General features: G+C 36.1%; 1 protein-coding gene across 7 annotated transcripts in view; it reads left to right on the plus strand.

Annotated features, from left to right (window-relative positions):
* The window catches only part of LOC113937823 (WD repeat containing planar cell polarity effector), a 435562-nt gene that overhangs the window by 324265 nt on the left and 90517 nt on the right, over positions 1-20780 (plus strand). Inside the window, exon 17 of one of the 7 annotated variants that reach the window (XM_027622692.1) lies at positions 135-193. The exons of the other annotated variants lie outside the window; for them this stretch is intronic. Coding sequence (XP_027478493.1) covers positions 135-163 — 29 coding nt within the window. The 3' untranslated portion in view covers positions 164-193. Of the gene's footprint in view, positions 1-134; positions 194-20780 lie in introns of those variants that run through there. 7 annotated transcript variants of the gene reach the window in all.

The raw sequence follows: 20780 nt of genomic DNA on the forward strand, positions 1-20780 counted from the left end.
GTAGACATTCCTGTTTGTGATCTGAGTGGAAAAGCTCTCTGTTTTTTACCATTGAGTGTGCTTAGCTGGAGTTTTTCATATATGGCCCTTATTATGTTATGTTCCCTCTAAACCCACATTGTTTTCTTTTAAAGATTTTATTTATTCGACAGAGAGTGACTGAGCACAAGCAGGGGGAGCAGCAGAGAAAAGGAGAAGTAGTCCCCCGATGAGCAGGGAGCCCGATGCAGGGCTCGATCCCAGGACCCCAGGATCATGACCTGAGCTGAAAACAGATGCTTAACCAACTGAGCCACCCAGGCGCCCCTAAACCCACATTGTTGAAAGTTTTTATCATGAAGTTGAATCTTGTCAAGTGCATTTTCTGCATCTATTGAGATGATCAGATGATTTTTATCATTTGTTAATGTGGTGTGTCACATTTGTTGATTTGTGAATATTGAACCATCCTTGCATCCCTGGAATAAATCCCACTTGATCATGGCAAATGATCCTTTTAATGTATTGTTGAGTATGCTTTGCTAATATTTTGTTGAGGATTTTTTCATCTATATTCATCAAGGATATTGGCCTGTAGTTTTCTTTTTTGTAGTGTCTTTGGTTTTGGAATCAAGGTAATGATGATCTCATAGAATATATTTGGCAGTTTTCCTTCCACTTCTTTTTTTTGAGGGGGGGAAACAGATTGGGGAGAATAGGCATTAACACTTCCTCAAACATTTCATAGAATTCCCTGTGAATCCACCTGGTTCTGGACTTTGTTTGTTTGTTGGACATTTTTTGATTACCAGTTTAAGTAAGTTTGTTATTAGTAACTGATATATTCAGACATTCTATTTCTTCCTAATTCAGTTTTGGAAAATTGTATGTTTCTAAGAATTTATTCTAGAATTTCTTCTAGGTTGTCTAATTTGTTGCCATATAATTTTTTTTCGTGTAGTGTAGACTTGTTTTTCTTTTAAATCAGGCCATATAATTTATATACAAAAAAAGTAGTGGTGAAGCAGATCCATAAACCATTGAAATAAAGGGAGGCTCATGAGAAAGAGGTTAGAAGAATAGGATGAATCCCTAAGAGGCTGTGTTCCTTGAAACAGACGAAACATACTAACGAAATCTTAGTGGTTCTTTCTACTAAAACTCCACACCGAGATCATCTCTGAATTTGTTTCTGTTGTCTATCTCTTCCCTGTTTTTCAGTGGTATGATCTTATCTCCTGATTTTACTAGTAATATTTTATTAAATTCTATACCTTAAATCCAAAAAATTATAGAGGCTCCAGTTATATTCCTCTAGATAGGATTCTCTTTTTCCTCTGCTCAGCAAAAAAGTGAGGGATGATAACCTTAATACAATCAGAGACTGGGCTAAATTGAGACTTGCTTGTAGTTTTGGTAAAATTTAGTCTACCTCTGACCTTTCCCTATTCCTACTCTGTATATACATATGCACAAACATACATAATACATGTAACATTATTATATATTATGTAATACATATCTTTAAAATTAAACAGGTAATTTAAAAAATTTTTAATCTAGATTTCTATTTGTTCTCAGAGAGAATACTGGTGTGCTGCAAACTCTTTCATCCTACCTGAAAGCAAAATTTAGATTCTCTTTTACTTTCAAGTAATTTTAAAAATAACTTAAATATAGGGTCAATGACTTTTTTGTTGTGATAAAATATAAAATTAACCATTTTAACTATTTCAAAGTGTACAAGTCACTGATTTTTAATATATGGGTCAGTGATATTTTGTGGAAGATTATAATTATCCTTAGATACATTGTATGTGATTTGTAAATACTGAAACTGTTGTATTTTAATAGGCAATTAAAAATTAGAAAAATAACATGAGTATAATGTACAGCAATAATTCATTTTTTCAAATGATTTCACTGGCCACTTAAACTATCAAGGTTGTAAAATAGAAAACGGAAAAGAAGTCCAAATAGACAAAACAGAGATCATAAAGTCCATGCACTAAACTAGACCTCATGTAACTTTATTCATTCAGAACTTATATTGAGAAACTTACAGGCTTGTTTTTTCTAATCATAGTAGAAGAGGCTCATGGCAGTTATTAGACATAACAAGTGGAAGCCTAAGTGAGAACAGTGAGGAAAAAATAGAAAAATATTTTTAAAATCAAATCTAACATTTATGTTAACTATATTGGAGTTAAAAAAAATTACAGCAAGCTGTGGCATATTCAGTAAACCCCAAGGACATAATTATACTCAAACACATGTACTGTCCAAATTGATCTATGTTAAATATAATCCAAATCGAAACCTTAAATACACCAACAAATTGGACAACCTAGAAGAAATGGATTGATGGAATCATGAAGAAATAGAAAATCTGAACAGAACTATTGCTGGTAAGAAGATTCACTCACTAATCAGAACCCTTCCAACAAACACAAGTCCGGGACCAGATGGCTTCATTGGTGAGTTCTACTAGCATACTAATTAAATAATTAATATCAATCCTTCTCAATCCAAAAAATAAAAGAACAGGGATCACTTTGAAACTCATTTTACAAGGCCAGCATTACCCTGATACCAAAACCAGAGAAGGACACTATAAAAGAAAATAAAATTACAGGCCAATATCTGTTGAACATAGATGCAAAAATCCTCAACAAAATACTACAAATTGAATTCAATAATATATTAAAAGGATCATCATACACCTTCATCAAGTGGGATTTATTCCAGAGATTCAAGCATGATTCAATATCTGCAGATCAGTCAGTAGGACACATATTAATAAATGAAAGATAAAAATCATATCATCTGAATAGGTGCAGAAAGAGCATATGACAAAATTTGATTTCCATTTATGATAAAACTCTCAAGTGAGTATAGCAGGAACATATCTCAACATAATAATGGCCATATATGACAAATCCACAGCTAACTTCTTTCTCAGTGGTGAAAAGCTGAAACCTCTTTCTCTAAGATCAAAATCAAGAATGCCCACTCTCACCGCTTTGATTCAACATATTATCAGAGGTCCTCGTCCAAGTAATTAGGCAAGAAAAAGAAATAAAAGTTATCCAAATCAGAAAGGAAGAAGCAAAATGGTCTCTATTTGCAGATGACACGCGATTAAATATAGAAAACCCAAAGACGCTACCAAAAAAAAAAAAAAAAAACCCAACTATTAGAACTAATAAACAAATTCAGTAAAGTTGCAGAATACAAAATCTATATACAAAAATCTCTTGCACTTAGGGCGCCTGGGTGGCCCAGTTGGTTAAGCGACTGCCTTTGGCTCAGTCATGATCCTGGAGTCCCAGGATCGAGTCCCGCATCGGGCTCCCTGCTCAGCAGGGAGTCTGCTTCTCCCTCTGACCCTCTTCCCTCTCGTGTTCTCTGTCTCTCATTCTCTCTCAAATAAATAAATAAAATCTTTAAAAAAAAAATCTCTTGCACTTCTATGCACTAATATTGATCAGAAAGAAATTAAGAAAACAATCCCATTTACAAGTGCACCAAAAAGAATAAAATGCTTAGGAATAAACAATCACAGAGCTGAAAGACCTATACATTTAAAACTATAAGAAGGGTGCCTGGGTGGCTCAGTCGTTGGGCGTCTGCCTTCAGCTCAGGTCATGATCCCAGGGTCCTGGGATCGAGCCCCACATCGGGTTCCCTGCTCCACGGGAGGCCTGCTTCTCCCTCTCCCACTCCCCGTTTCCGTTCCCTCTCTCGCTGTGCCTCTCTCTGTCAAATAAATAAATAAAATCTTAAAAAGCAAACAAAAAAACTATAAGACACTGATGAAAGAAACTGAAGATAACACAAATAAATGGAAATATAAATTATGCTCACGGATTGGAAAAATTATGTTGTTAAATGTTAAAACCTGTTGTTGTTAAATGTTGTTAAAACCTCCATATTACCTAAAGCAAACTACAGATTCATTGTAATCACTTTCAAAATTCCAATGGCATTTTTCATAGAACTGGAACAAATAATCCTAAAATTTGTATGGAACTACAAAAGCCCCTGAATAGCCAAAGCACTCACTCAAGAAAAAAATACAAAGCTGGAGATACCACATTTTCTGGTTTTAGAGTATATTACAAAACTATAGTAATCAAAAGATTATGGTACTGGCATTAAAGCAGACACAAAGATCAATGGAACAGCATAGAGAGCCTAGAAATAAATTCATGCATATACATCAACTAATATTTGACAAGGGAGTTGAGAATACTCACTGGAGAAAAGGATAATCTCTTCAATAGGTGGTGCTGGGAAAACTGGACAGCCACATGCAAAAAAATGAAACTGGGGATGCCTGGGTGGCTCAATCGTTTAGCGTTTGACTCTTGATTTTGGCTCAGTTATGATCTCAGGGTCCTGGGATTGGGCCTGGCATTGGACTCTGTGCTCAGTGGGGAGTCTGCTTGACATTCTCTCACTCTGCCCTTCACCCACTCCCTCTCAAATAAATAGATCTAAACACACACACACACACACACACACACACACTGGGCCATCATCTTACACCATACACAAAAATTAACTCAAAATGGATTAAAGCCTTGAACATAATGATCTGAAACCATAAAACTCTTAGAAGAAAACAGCTGATAAGCTTCTTGACATGAGTGATCGCAAAGATTTTTTTGGATTTGACACCAGAAGCAAAAGCAACAAAAGCAAAAATAAGGGGGACTACATCAAACTAAAAAGAAACCATCAACAAAATGAAAAGGCTACCTATAGAACGGGAGAAAATTTGCAAATAGTATATCTGATAAGGACTTAATGTCCAAAATACATAAAGAACTCATACAACTTAATAAAGTAAAAAAACAATCTGATTTAAAAATAGGTAGAAGATCTGAAGACATTCTTCCAAAGAAGACACACAGAGGGCCAACAGGTACATGAAAAGGTACTCAACATGTTTAATCATCAGGGAAATGCAAATCAAAACTACAATGAAATATCTATAATGAGATATCTACAATGAAGTATCTCACACTTGTGAGAATGGCTATTCCCAAAAAGACAAAAAATTAAGTGTTGGTGAGAATACAGAGAAAAGGGAACCCTTGTACACAGTTAATGGGAACGTGAATTGGTGCAACCACTATGGAAAACAGCATGGAATTCCTGAAAAAAATTAAAATAGAACTACTGTATGATCCAGCAATTCTATTTATGGGTAGTTATCCTAAGGAAACAAAGCTTACTTGAAAAGATTCCTGTACCACCATGTTTACTGCAACATTATAGTAGCCAAGATAAGGAAACTACCTAAGTGTCTATCAGTGGATGAATGGATAAAGAAAATGTGGAGGCCTGTACAATGGAGTGTTTATTCATCTATAAACATAAAGGAAATCTTGCCATTTGCAACAACATAACATAATGCCCTCAAGTCCATCTAAGTGAAATAAGTCACACAATAAAATACAAATACCACATGATCTCACATATATGTGGACTCTAAGAAGAATGATTCTCAGAGAACAGACTGATGGTTTCCAGAGGCGAGAGCTGGGCCAAACTGGTGAAGGTGGTCAGAAGGTACAAACTTCCAGTTATAAAATAAATAAATCCTGGAGATGTAATATAAAGCATGATGACTATATTTAACTGTACTGTGTTATATATCTGAAAGTTACAGAGTGACTAAATCTTATCAGTTCTCATAAGAAAAAAAATTGTGTGGTGATGTTAACTAATCTTATTTGGTAATCATTTCACAATATTTATCAAATCATTATGTTGTATACCTAAAATAATACAATTGTTATATGTCAATTGTGTCTCATTAAGAGAGAATAAAAAATAACAATTTAAGCCATTACATAGTAATAATTTAATTGTCAATGTCTAAATGTATCAACTAAACAGATCTGTAAAGTGGTTAAAAAAAAAAACAAAAAAAAAAACACCTTACATTTATTTTGATTACCAGAAACTCATTTCTTTTTTTTCAACAATAATAGAGGTAGTCTGAGTGTAAAAATGGAAAAAGATTTATCATCCAAACATTAATCAAAAGAAATCAGGAGTGGCTCTATTAGTGTTAGATAAAGTACACTTCAGAGCAAATTAGTAGAGACATTACATAATCTAAAAGAGCAACCCACCAAGATGACATAGTAATAAGCCTAAAAGTGTATGCAGTACAAAACAGAGCTGCCAGATAAGTGAAGCTAAAAGTAACTTAATTGGAAGAAGAATTAGACAAGCCCACAATTACTCTCCTAACACTTGACAGAACTAGACAGAAAATCAGCAAGAACACAGAAGAACTCAACAACATCACCAACTACCCAACATTAGAATATTCTTCTCAATTGCTCAGAAGACATATACTAAGACAGATCATATCCTGAGCTAACAAACCTCAATAAATTTAAAAGAACTGAAATCATAAAGAATGTGTTCTCTGCATTTAAGGGAATCACAGAAGTCAGTAACAGATAAAAATAATCTAAATATAACAGGAAAATCCCCTCATCACTTGGAAAACAATACACTTCTAAATAATCCATGGGTCACAAAAGAGGAAGTCTCAGGGGAAATTAAAAATTACACTGAACTGAATAAAAATGAAAATAAGAATTGAAATTTGTGGGACACAGCTAAAAATATGTCGAGGCAAATTTATAGAATTGAATGCTTATATTCAAAAAGATTAAAAGTCTCAAGTTAATAATCTATGCTCTCACAAAAAACTAGAAAAAGAAGAGCAAAATAAACCCAAAGTTTAAGCTGAAGGAAAGAAATAATAAAACGAAGAGCAGAAATCAATAAACTGAAAACAGAAAACAGCAGAGAAACTAAGGCTGGTTCTTGGAAAACATCAGTAAGTGAAAAGCTTCTATCAAGACTGACCAAAAACAAAACAAAAAGAGAAGATTCACCATGCTACTATCAGCAGTGAAAAAAGAAATTTTGCCACATACCCTGCAGACATAAAATGGCTCATAAAGGAATACTACAAATAACTAAATTTGAACTCTCTAGAATTAAATTTGACAACATAGATGAAAATGGACCAATTCTTCAAAATGTATAAACTACCCAAATTCACCCAATGTGAAATGGATAATTCAAGTAATCTTATTATATTAAATAAAATTCATAATTTGGAAACTCCAAGCCCAGGTGGCATACACTGGAGTCTACCAAACTTTTTTTTGCGGGGGGGGAAGGGAGTGAGCAACAGAGAGTGCAAGCGAGCGGCGGGGGCGGGGGGGGTTGCGGGCAAAAGGAGAGGGAGAGATGAAATCTTAAGGAGGATCCACACTAAGTGTAGAGCCCAACACGGGGCTCAATCTCATCACCCTCAGATCATGACCTGAGCCAAAATCAAGAGTTGGAAGCTTAACCGGCTGAGCCACCTAGGTGCTCCTGGAGTCTGACAAACTTTTAAAGAAGAAGTAACACTGGGGAGCCTGGGTGGCTCAATCGTTAGGCGTCTGCCTTCGGCTCAGGTCATGATCTTGGGGTCCTGGGATCGAGCCCCGCATCGGGCTACCTGCTCAGCGGGAAGCCTGCTTTCTCCCTCTCCCACTCCCCCTGCTTGTGTTCTCTCTCTTGCTGTGTCTCTGTCAAATAAATAAAAATCTTTAAAAAAAAAAAAGTAACACCAGTTCTACACAGTCTTTTTCAGAAAACAGAGGAGAAGAAAAAACTTTCCCACTCATCTTACGAAGCCAGTATTACCCTGATACCAAAGTCAGGCAAAGAGAGTACAAAAACAAAACAAACAAAACAAAAACAAAAAACTACATATCAGTAGTCCTCATGAATATAAATGAATAAAATCCTTAGCAAAATATCAGCAAAACAAATTCAGTAATATGTAAAAAACAAAACAAAACAAAACACAAAAACAAACATTATACAGTGTGGTCAAGTCAGAGTACCCCAGGCATGAAAGACTGATACTATATCTGAAACTCAGTGTAGTCCACTATATGAAGAGACTAAAGAAGACTCATATGGTCATAATAAGGCAGAGAAAGCATCTGACAAACACCATTCATGATAAAAACTCTCAGGAAAATCAGAAGAGAGGGACTTCTCTAACTTGATAAAAGAGCCCCTATTGTAATCATCACAGTTAATGATCAAAGACTGAATGTTTTCTCCCTAGATTGGGAAAGAAGCAAAGATATCTACTCTCACCACTGTTATTCAACAAAGTACTTGAAGTTCTAGCTAGTGCAGTAAGGTAAGAAAAGGAAATAAAAGGCATACAGTCGGAAAACAAAGAAAACTGGAAACTGTCTCTGTTTGCTAAGGACATGATGGTCTACATAGAAAACTCAAGGAATCTTGAAAAACCTCCTAGAACTAATATATAAGCTCAGCAGGTTGCAGGATAAGGGATCAAATTTTAAAATTCAGCTGTATTTCCAAAGACAACAATGAACACATAGACACCAAAATTAAAAATACAACACCATATACAGCTACTCAAAACAATAAAATACTTAGCTAACAAACACTTTCAAGACTCTTCTGCTGAAAAGTACAACACAATGATGAAAAAAAGTCAAAGATCTAAGTCAATGTAGAGACATACCATGTTCATGGATTGGCAGACTCAACACCAGAAAGAGGTCATTTCTCCCCAAATTGATATACAGGTTTAACCCAATTCTTATCACAATCACAGCAAGATTAATGGTAGATATAGGCAAGATCATTATAAGAAGAGTGAAAATAATTTTGAAAAAGAAAAGCATATAGAGGGAAGTGGTAGTATACCCATTTTCAAGATAACTTATCAAGTAATCAAGACTATAGTATTGATAGAGGGATAGACACACAGATCAAAGAAACAGAACAGAGGACCCAGAAATAGACCCATACAAATATGCTCAAATGACTTTTGAGAAGGGTGCAAAAGCAATTAATTTCAGGAAGGATACCTTTTGAACAACTGGTGAGAGTCATAAGGGGGAAAAAAAGTCCCTCAATCTAAACCTCACACCTTATTAAAAAAAAAAACAACTCAAAATGGGTCATATGCAAATTATAAAATATAAAACAATAAAACTTCTAGACGATAAGACAGAAGAAAAATTGGAGACCTAGGGCTTGGTAAAGAGTCTTAGATAATAACACCAAAAATAATCCATTAAAGAAAAATTGAGAAATTGGACTTACTCAAAATTAAAAGCTTTTGCTCCATGAAAGACCCTCTCAAGAGTATGATATACTATAGACTGGAAGAATATATTTGCAAACCACATTATCTAACAAAGGGCTCATATCTAGAATATATAAAGAAATCTCAAAACTCAACAGTAAAAAATAATCCAATTACAAATTAGGCAAAACATATGAAGAGTCATTTCACTTGAAAGGATATAGTGGGGCACCTGGGTGACTCAGTCTGTTAAGCATCTGACTCCTGGTTTTGGCCCAGGTCAGGATCTCAGAGTTGTGGGATCGAGCCCCGCATCCGACTCTGTGCTCAGCACAGAGTCTGCCTGTCCCTCTCCCTCTGCTGCTCCCCCTGCTCTCTCTCTCCAAAATAATAAATAAAATCTTTTTAAAAATTTTTTAAGAAGAGGATATAAGCTAGGAAATAAGCATGTGAAAAGATATTCAACATCACTAGCTCTTCTGGAAATGTAAACTAAGACCATCATGAGATATAATCTAACACCCATTAGAACAACTAAAATAAAAAATATAATAATAAAAAATGCTGGCAATGATGCAGATAAATTAGATCTCTCGTACATTGTTCATGAGGATGTAAAATGGTATGTCATTCTGGAAAACAGTTGGACAGTTTCTAACAAAACTAAACATACACTTACCAGTGATCCAGCAACTGCCCACACAAAACCTATACACAGTTGTTCACAGCAGTTTTATTTGCAGTAGCCAAAAACTGGAAACTAATATGGTGAATGATTAAACTGTGGCACATACAAATAATGAAATCCCATTAAGCAAAAAAAGGAGTCAACTATTGATACAGGGAGCAACTAGGTTGGACCTCAGAGGTGTTAGGTTTAATGAAAAAAGTCAATCTCAAAAGGTCTCATACTGTATGAATCTATTTGCATAACATTCTTTTTTTTTAAGATTTTATTTATTTGCTAGAGAGAGAGAGCATAGGCGAGAGAGAGTGAGTGAGAGTACAAGCAGGGGGAGCTGCAGGCAGAGGGAGAAGCAGGCTCCCTGCTGAGCAAGGAACCTGATGCGGGACTCGATCCCAGGACCCTGGGATCATGACCTGGGCTGAAGGCAGCCGCTTAACCGACTGAGCCACCCAGGCATCCCTTTAACATTCTTTTTTAATATTTTATTTTTATTTATTTGAGAGAGAAAGAGAGAGAATGAGTGAGAGAGAGCCCAAGCCAGAGGGGAGAGACAGGGGATTTAGAATTTAGTCTTTTTGTTATTCAATTTCTCATGTTAATTATCCTCTTGACTATTTTTTTGAATCAGTGATATTAAAATCAATTTTGATAGGGACTAATTTTGCATCTGTTTGAGAATTAACAAAAAATGAAATGGGGCGAAATGATTATCTTTCCTCTAATACACAAAATGAACCAGAAGAGTCATGGGCAACCTTCCAAAGAAGTAATGTGACAATGCACAGTAAAACAGTATTCTTGGGCATTTGTAACAGATACATCTGTTTTCAGCCATATGCATTGCAGCTCACAAAGGCACAATATAAGCACTCACTCCATTAGTATATCTAGTTATTTCCCTATGAAATATGAAAAAAATCTCTCATTCTATATTACCCATGTTACTTTTTTTTTTTTTAAGTCAGAGTTATTGTTTGGAGGCAGCAGGAAAGAGGTCAGGAAAATGATTTTTTTTACGTTGCTCCTAATAATGCAATAATAATACATTAAGTATTAAACTTCACTACATGAGTATATCTCCTAAAACTTAACATATACCCAAAAAAATCAATATTGTATGCCTTAGTTTTCCTACCTACCAAATTGGGAGAGCAAGGTGATATTGGTACCCTTCCTGATAATATTAGAAATATTCAGAAAGCAATCACAGCATAAATATCTTAGAATAGGAATTTTTTGTAATTAAAAAAAATTCAGTTTAACTTCTCAAGGAAAAGTATAGTTTTAAAACCTGTAACTTACTGCTGTCAAAGCATACCATATATACACTAAACATGTTTCTTATTTGTAGATTTTGGTAAAATTCTGGTCATTACCTGACGGGCTCCATAGTACAGCTCTCTGGGCAAGTACATGCAGTTCAGATTTGGCTACTAATAAAACTCTAGAGGGTAGAATAAAGAAATCTCCACTGTGCATTCCTTTGACTATTTATATGGCATTGTGAAACAAAGGTTTTTATTTCCAAAGGAGAAAATTTTAATATTCCTAAGCAACACAAAATGTTATAGAAGAGATATAAAGAGACTTGAAAACTGAATTATTTGAGAGGATGTAAAAGTGTTCTGAGTTGTGGCATCATTAAAATCTTTTATCTTCCAGTTTTAGACTTACTCTTTACACTTAAAAATAGTTGTTTTTTCTGAAATTCTGAAAACCCTTTCTTCAGTGAGAAAGCAGGGAAGCCAGAGTTATGAGTGAACTCACTTAAGAATTTTTTTTAAGCTCCTAGAAAATGGCAGGCTATACTCATCTCATTTTGCTGTCTCCCAAAACTACAACGAGGATGAAGAGAGGTAAAGGGTTGGTAACTGACAAACTGATGAAATAATCCAGCATGGGGAAGGCTGAGAACCAAGCCAAATTATACAAAGCCAAAGGATAGGACCTTCTTTGAATTTTTCAACAGCAGCACCAGCAACAAGACAACAGTGGATCAAACCTTCAAAGCACAAAATAAATTATTTACTCACTAAAACTCTCAAATTATAAGGGAGATTCCTCAAAACACTAAAAGAAATGGCAGTAACAGGTAACTATGAAGTCAGGGTAGAAAGAGGGGATAAAAAGGACCAGGGAAAGCTCCTGAAGAAGGGTAGGTAGTTTGATCCCCGTGCCACAAGATGAGTGACCTTCTCCACCCTGGCAGAAAAGTAGAGGTTTATTTTCTAGGGGTTTCTCTGGAGAGTGTAAAAAGGAGTGAGACCCCAGGGTTAGTACCATGCCACAAACAGGGATTAAGTTATGGTATGCAACTAAGAAATGCTAAGATCCCTGGTGGTCTTTTCTTATTTGGTTCCTGAAATACTGGCAATCAGTACATAATTTCCAGACAAGGGATTTCAAAATTGCTCAGACTAGTAGTAAAGACCCGTAACATCTACAAAGGCACTAACATCCTGGGCTCCCCAACACATCCTCCCCACCGCCCAAATTACCCTATGTCTTGATAAAAACCCTCAACAAAGTAGGTATAGATGGAACATACCTCAACATCATAAAGGACATATATGAAAGGTTACACCTAATATCATACCCAATGGGGAAAAACAGAGATCTTCCTCTATGGTCAGGAAGACAAGACCGGGATGTCACTCTCACCATTATTATTATTATTTTTAATATTTTATTTATCTGTCAGAGACAGAGAGAAAGGACAGAAAGCAGAAGTAGGGGGAGCAGCAGGCTCCTCACTGAGCAAGGAGCCCGATGCAGGACTCAATCCCAGGGCCTTGGGATCATGACCTGAGCCGAAGGCAGATGCTTAACCAACTGAGCCACCCAGGCGTCCCTCACCATTATTATTTAACACAGTACTGGAAGGGTTAGCCTCAGCAGACAACAAAAAGAAATGAAAGGCATCTAAATTGGCAAGGAAGAAGTCAAATTTTCACTCTTCACAGATGACATGATACTCTATGTAGAAAACCCAAAAGACTCCACCAAAAAATTGCTAAAATTAATACATGAATTCAGCAAAGATGCAAGATATAAAATCAATATACAGAAATCTGTTGCATTTCTATACACCAATAATAAAGCAGCAGAAGGAGAAATAAAGGAATCAATCCCATTTAAAATTGCACCAAAAACCATAAAATACCTAAGGATAAATCTAACCAAAGTAGTAAAAGATCTGTACTCTGAAAACTATAGAGCACTGATGAAAGAAATTGAAGAGGACACAAAGAAATGGAAAAACATTCCATGCTCATGGATTGGAAGAAAAAATATTGTTAAAATGTCTATACTACCCAAAGCAATCTACACATTTAATGCAGTCCCTATCAAAATACCACCAGCTTTTCACAGAGCTTGAACAAACAATCCTAAAATTTGTAAGGAACCACGAAAGACCTGAATAGCCAAAGCAATCCTTAAAAAGAAAAACAAAGCTGGAGACATCACGAGTCCAGACTTCAAGGTAAATTACAAAGCTGTAATCATCAAGACAGTATGGTACTGGCACAAAAACAGACACATAGATCAATGGAACAGAATAGAAAACCCAGAAATGGATCCACAATTATATGGTCAACTGGTCTTTGACAAAGCAGGAAAGACTACGCAAAGGTAAAAAGTCTCTTCAACAAATTGTTTTTGGGAAAACTGGACAACAACATGCAAAAGAATGAGGACCATTTTCTTATAGCATACACAAAAATAAACTCAAAATGGATGAAAGCCCTAGATGTGAGACAGCAAACCATCAAAATCCTAGAGGAGAACACGGGCAGCAACCTCCTTGACCTTGGCCATAGCAACTTCTTATTAGACACGTCTCTGGAGGCAAGGGAAACAAATGCAAAAATGAACAATTGGGACTTCATCAAGACAAAAAGCTTCTACACAGCAAAGGCAACAACAAGACTAAAGGCAACCAACAGAATAGGAGAAGATATTTGCAAATGACATATTGGATAAAGGGTTAGTATCCAAAATCTATAAAGAACTTAAAAAACTCAACACCCCCCCCAAAAAAACCCACAAATAATCCAGTTAAGAAATGGGCAGAAGACATGAACAGACATTTTTCCAAAGAAGACATCCAGAAGGCTAACTGAGATACCACTTCACACCTCTCAGAATGGCTAAAATTAACAACTCAGGAAACAACAAGTGCTGGCAAGGATGCAGAGAAAGGGGACCCTCTTGCATTGTTACTGGGAATACAAACTGGTACAGCCACTCTGGAAAATAGTATGGAGGCTCCTCAAAAAGTTAAAAATAGAACTAGGCTACAATTGAACAACTGCACTACTAGGTATTTACCCAAAGGATACAAAAATACAGATTCAAAGGAGTACATGTGCCCTGATGTTTACAGCAGCATTATCAACAATAGCCAAACTATGGAAAGAGCCCAAATGTCCATCCATGATGAATCTTCTTTATTGAAAGAAGATGTGGTGTGTGTGTGTATACATACATATATATGTATGTGTACGTATATATATGTAACAATATTAGCCATAAAAAGGAATAAAATCTTGCCATTTGCAATAACATGGATGGAGCTAGAGGGTATGATGCTAAGTGAAATAAGTCAGAGAAAGACAAATGTGGAATTTAAGAAACAAAACAGATGAACATATGGGAAGGGGGAAAAAAAGAGAGGGAGGGAAACAAACCATAAAGGACTCTCAGTGACAGGGAACAAACTGAGGGTTGATGGAGGGAGGAAGGTGGGGATGGGCTAGATGGATGATGAGTATCAAGGAGGGCACTTGTCGTGTTGAGCACTGGGCGTTATATATAAGTGATGAATCAATAAATTCTGAAACAGTATTACACTATATGTTAACTAACTAGAATTTAAATAAAAATTTGAAAAAAACAAAAACAAATTACCCTATGTGAAGCTGTTATGTCTTCAGTTTTGCAAAATTCACTCAAAACCTTGCCCACTGACTTCCCTAGAATGGGGCTCTTACAAATGCTAAAGGAAAGTAGAAACTAGACTATTATCGTTCTCTCTTCCAAGGTGCCTTCATATAACTGTAACAATACTATATTTTTTTTACATAGCCAGGTTTGTAAGTGCTACTAGGATTTTCAAAATTAGACATCTGCTGTCTAGTGATACTCACATAGGAGGGTAGTAAAATGTTCTCTGATAATATCACTGGGTTAATGGAGAATCTGAGTCTTTACTGATTATTGTTTGTCTCTCAGAAATTACCTGAATAGTCACAAATGGATTGCACAATTTAGTCAAAATGACCCCAACATTCAAGTATGAATAGAATTCATAAGCATTATCAATGGAAGATGGGTTGTTTCCCTTAAATAGGAATTACTAGTTTAAAGACTTAAGGTTTCCTACATTTAGACTTAAATAAAACTGATACAGTCATTTTTCATTTTTCTTTAATGAGAAACTAAAATAATTAAAGAATATATCCATTTTATAATGTCTGTATAGAAAACTGCTTTGTTGGGGCCACTTCCCCATTTTTTCTTAGGCTTTATAGGTTAGATCAATTGTTCTTAACCTTAATAGACTTCTTCCTCTTTTTAAAACAAACGGTTGAGGGGCGCCTGGGTGGCTCAGTCCATTACTCAGGTCATGATCCTGGAGTTTTTGGATCGAGTCCCACACTGGGTTCCCTACTCAGTAGGGAGTCTGCTTCTCCCTCTCCCACTGCCCCTCCCCCTGCTCGTGTGCTCTCTCACTCTCAAATAAATCTTTCAAAAAAATAAAAATATAAAAACAAACTGCCAGAATCAAACTCATAGGTGATGAACATGTATATATTACACACATGCATAATTTTAATAAAACAATGCATTTACAATTTAAAAATATCTTTGTGATACTTCTAGACTAAAAGGCATAATGAAATAAATACTAAATTGCTTATATCTGTGCTTAGAATCACTGTAAATGTAGCAGCTGCAAATGCAGGCTGTATTGTATTGCTGACTCAAATACTGCAAGCTTCACATCTAGGCAGGGCCTTAAACATAGTCAACAAATCAAGAAACCAAAGGACTTACCCTGTCACTAGAACTGTAAGTGAAGGACTTAGTGCTTAGCATGGCAAACAATGTAGTTATTATCCAAGCCAGATTCTTCTGTGCCTACTTTCCTGATCAATGGCTCTGATACATGAGATCTTCAGTTTTTTTCTAATGTCTTGTTAAAAAAAGGAAGGGGGTGGGACGTGAGGGAACTCCTACTGTGCCAGCACTCTACAATGTGAGGTCTGTGTCCTACAGAAGTTGTACTTACAGGGGAGAAGTGTAAGTAGAAAAGCCTTCCAGAAACTCTTCAGCTAAAAGTAATTTCTCCACTGTAGTGCTTCAGCCAGATACTAAAGTTTGATCTTTTATACTAGGAGTAATCATGTGTGTGTGCCTGAGTATGTGCATGTGTGCACATGTGTGGGCATGCATGCACGCACACGTGTGTGTGTGAAACTTTTCTAGTTCTAGTTATGAATTCTGCACATAATTCTAATTAACAAAGACAATTAGGAGGAAATAAATGGACACCTAAACATAGCAATACCTAACCTCATCAAGAACGTTTTAGAGATGAGCCCCTAAAGATAAGGAATATAGGTCAGAAGATGGGGAAGTCATGTGGCAGTATATCTGGTTCTATGTATCTAAAAGAAAAACTCAAACATAAACTCTGCACTGGAGGGTTACTATGCCAGTAAATAATAATTTGCTGCCTTCATTTACAGAATATCACTGCATAGTAATTCTGACTTCCATGCCTGGTTTTTTTCACCTTTTTTTTAAAGGTTTTATTTATTTATTTGACAGAGAGAGAGACAGCAAGAGCAGGAACACAAGCAGGGGGAGCAGGAGAGGGAGAAGCAGGCTTCCCGCGGAGCAGGGAGCCCGATGTGGGGCTCGATCCCAGGACCCTGGGATCATGACCTGAGCCGAAGGCAGACGCTTAACGACTGAGCCACCCAGGCGCCCGTTTTTTCACCTTTTTAAAAAATTATCTGAGTACACATTGACATGTGTTACATTAAATTCACATGTACAACATGGTGATTCCACAAGTTTATACATTGTACTATGTTCACCCCAAGTGTCGCTACCATCTAGCACCATACAAGGCTGCCATAATACCCTGACTATATTCCTTATGCTTTTCCTTTTATTCCCGTGACTTACTCATTCCGTAACTGGAAGCCTGTATCTCCCACTCCTTTTCACCCATTTTGCCCATCCTACCACCCTCTCCCCTCTGGCAACCATCAGTTTGTTCTCTGTATTTATAGGTATGATTCTGCTTTGTTTGTTTATTCGTTTTTTAGATTCTACATGTGAGTTAAATCATACGGTATTTGTCTTTCTCTGACTTTTTTCACTTAGCATAACACCCTCTAGGTCTATCCATGCTGTCACAAGTGGCATGATCTCATCCTTCTGATGGCTGTGTAATGGTTCATTGTAGATACGTGTGTGTGCGTGTATGCATGTGTGTGTGTATGCATCACATCTTCCTCATCCATTTGTTTATGATAGACACTTAAGTTGATCCCATATCTTGGCTATGAGAGATAATGCTACATCAAAATAAAAAGCTTTTCACAATGAAGAAAACCATCAAGAAAACAAGGCAGCCTACTGAGTAGAAGATATTTGCAAATGATATATACAAAAAGGGGTGAATATCTAAAATATATAGAGAACTTATACAACTCAACACCAAAAAAAAAAAAAAAACAACCCACAATCTGATTAAAAAATGGACAAAGAATCTGAACACTTTTCCAAAGAAGACACATAGATAGCCAACAGACACATGAAAAGATGCTCAACATCACACCATCAAGGACATGCAAATCAAAAGCACAATGAGATATCACCTGACACTGTCAGAATAGCTAAAATAAAAAGACAAGAAACAACAGGTGTTGGTGAGGATGTGGAGTAAAAGGAACCCTCAGGCACTGTTGGTGAAAATGTAAACTGGTGCAGCCACTGTGGAAGATAGTATGGAGTTTCCTCAAAAACTTAAAAGCAAAAATACCATATGATCCAATAACTCCACTACTGGAATTACCCAAAGAAAACAGGAATACTAATTCAAAAAGACACTAGCCTGTTTTGTGTTTTTTTTCTGCACCACTGGGTAATTTCACAAAGCCTCACAAGTCACTAGTTTAGGAAGAACTTCACACTAAGAAACCTAAAAAGACTTAGAGAAAACCTTCTTATTACCAAGCAATAGACAACAGTCATCAGGAGATATAATCAAAGCTGGAAACACCATTTTATTCGAGAACACATCCATTTTAGCTAGAAGTTTTCTTGAGCCTTTCACAGTCATAGTTGTAACCAACTACCGCACATTCAGCTTAGGGTTGTACATGTTCAGTCAGATTCACCTACTCTTCTGCTGTTCCCTGCCTCCCTCAAGTTACTTTATCACCCCATGCTCCAACCACAGAGGGTATACAAAAAGTAACAAACTCCTGACAACCTCATATCCAGCGCTGAAATTTGCTATCATGCGAACCAATTTTCTAAAACTAGAAAGTGCTAAAACTTTTATTGGCTTAAACTCTGCTTCTACCACCCAAATCTATGCCTTAGAATTAAATTTATGTATCAGATTACCACACAAAAGATAAAATGCATACAGATAATACATAAATAAATAAGAAAAAATTTCCTGGCCATGTTCAGGACAGCCAGGAAAGGGGATGTGGTCAGCATAGCCATAGTTTTTTGTTGCTGTTGTTTTTACTGTACCTTAATTTGCATAAAATATGCATTAAACCACTGAAGATAATATACATATATATTTAAGTCATCTGTATTAACATTTTCTAGATGTGTAAAAGTTACTATATAAAAAATGTTGGAAACAAGGCAGAACAAGTACTTTAAAGCCAAAGTTGTTTTTTTTTCTTTTTTAAAGATTTTATTTATTCATTTGAGACACAGAGATACAGAGAGACAGAGAGCATGAGCAGGGGGAAAGGCAGAGGGAGAGGGAGAAGCAGGCTCCGTGCTGAGCCAGGAGCCCAATATGGGGCTCCATCCCAGGACCCTGGAATCACGACCGGAGCCGAGGGCAGACGCTCAACCATCTGAGCCACCCAGGCTCCCCTTAAAGCCAAAGTTTTAACAATTTTGTTCAATTATAATTTTCATCATTCCTATAATACATTATATCAGTTGAAAGGAAATTTTACTCTTTTAGATGGAAAAGAAATCTCTGCTTAAGGACTTCAACTTTAATCTGGAATTTTCAAACACTAATATGGTTGTATGGCCTTTTAAAAGCCTTTGGGTACAAGAATGATAAAATGTGGTTTTAGTTATTGGCATGCCTGTGCAACAGAGCATTTGGGAGATGTGACTGACAGGCCAGGAGTGTGTATAGAAGAAACCTATGCTTATGTCTGCTTCAGTGACTTTATTAGCCACACCCTACTTGTAAATTGTAAACTGTCATTCAAAGTAGCATAGTGATGTTTTAAACAAGTTGGGTTATAATACCCCTACTTCTTTTGTCTTAATGCCTAAAGGTAAATTCAGAAACTGCTCCTATGTTTTGGCTCATAAAAGCATCCATCTGGAAAAAAAATGAAATAATAAACCCAAATAGCAAAAAGCAATGCAAAGAAGATTTATCACACTATATATATATGTGTATATATATATATATATATATATATATATATATATATATAACATATAGAGAGAGCATATATATATATATATAAAATACATTTAAACATTACAATGAGCTAATTCACCCTTAATTATTGTTCAGCTAGTTCAGATTGAGGAGAAAGAAAATAATTTTATTAATTGTTGGCAGTTTCGAACCAGTATTTTAAAACACTGTTAATATATACTGAATTGAAATTGCTGGGGCACCTGGGTGGCTCAGTCGTTAGGCATCTGCCTTCGGCTCGGGTCGTGGTCCCAGAGTCCTGGGATCGAGCCCCACATTGGGCTCCCTGCTCGGCGGGAAGCCTGCTTCTCCCTCTCCCTCTCCCTCTGCTTGTGTTTCTGCTCTCGCTGTGTCTCTCTCTGTCAGATAAATAATAAATAAAATCTTAAAAAAAAAGAAGAAAGAAATTGCTATCAATACCAAAAACTTCACTGGAGTCCTATGGGGAAAAATGTCTGTTTTAAAGCATAATGTATTTTATTAGAAATGCCTAACTTTACATTAAAATATTAAAATAGATGGGGCGCCTGGGTGGCTCAGTTGGTTAAGCGACTGCCTTTGGCTCAGGCCATGATCCTGGAGTCCTGGGATCGAGTCCCACATCAGGCTCCCTGCTCAGCAGGGAGTCTGCTTCTCCCTCTGACCCTCTTCCCTCTCGTGCTCTCTATCTCTCATTCTCTCGCTCTCGAATAAATAAATGGAATATTTGAAGGGGAAAAAAAATAGATGCAGAAAAAATATACATTGACATTATACTTTTCTGTGTAATTTTGAACTGAAATAAGGGATAAAAACCAGTATTACATTTTATTGGCTTACTAATAATATTCTAAATATTTACTACTGAATATTAGATAATTTAATCTTAACTAGTCTTAATAAAGTATGAAATTGAAAAAAAATTCAAATTTTATAGAGTACCAGTATAATCAGTGAAAATCCCTTATAATCCCTCTTTCCCTGATCAAAAACCTTACTTGCAACAAAATAACTTTTGTGGTCTAAATTTCAGTAATGCAATAATTCAAATGTCTAGCTTTTAGATAAGTATTAAGGTTTTAATCCTTTACCATAAATTACCAAACCAAATTCTGATCAGTGCTCAAACTATGAGGTAAAGATCTTTCAGTTTGATTGCTCAGTAACTTAGTATTCAATAGTGACACTTCTAATTTTTCATATCTGAATGAATATGAAGGATATGTCAATGGTGGAGGCAACCT

The sequence above is a fragment of the Zalophus californianus genome, chromosome 8 (assembly GCF_009762305.2).
Source record: "Zalophus californianus isolate mZalCal1 chromosome 8, mZalCal1.pri.v2, whole genome shotgun sequence".
NCBI classification, from domain to species: Eukaryota; Metazoa; Chordata; class Mammalia; order Carnivora; family Otariidae; genus Zalophus; species Zalophus californianus.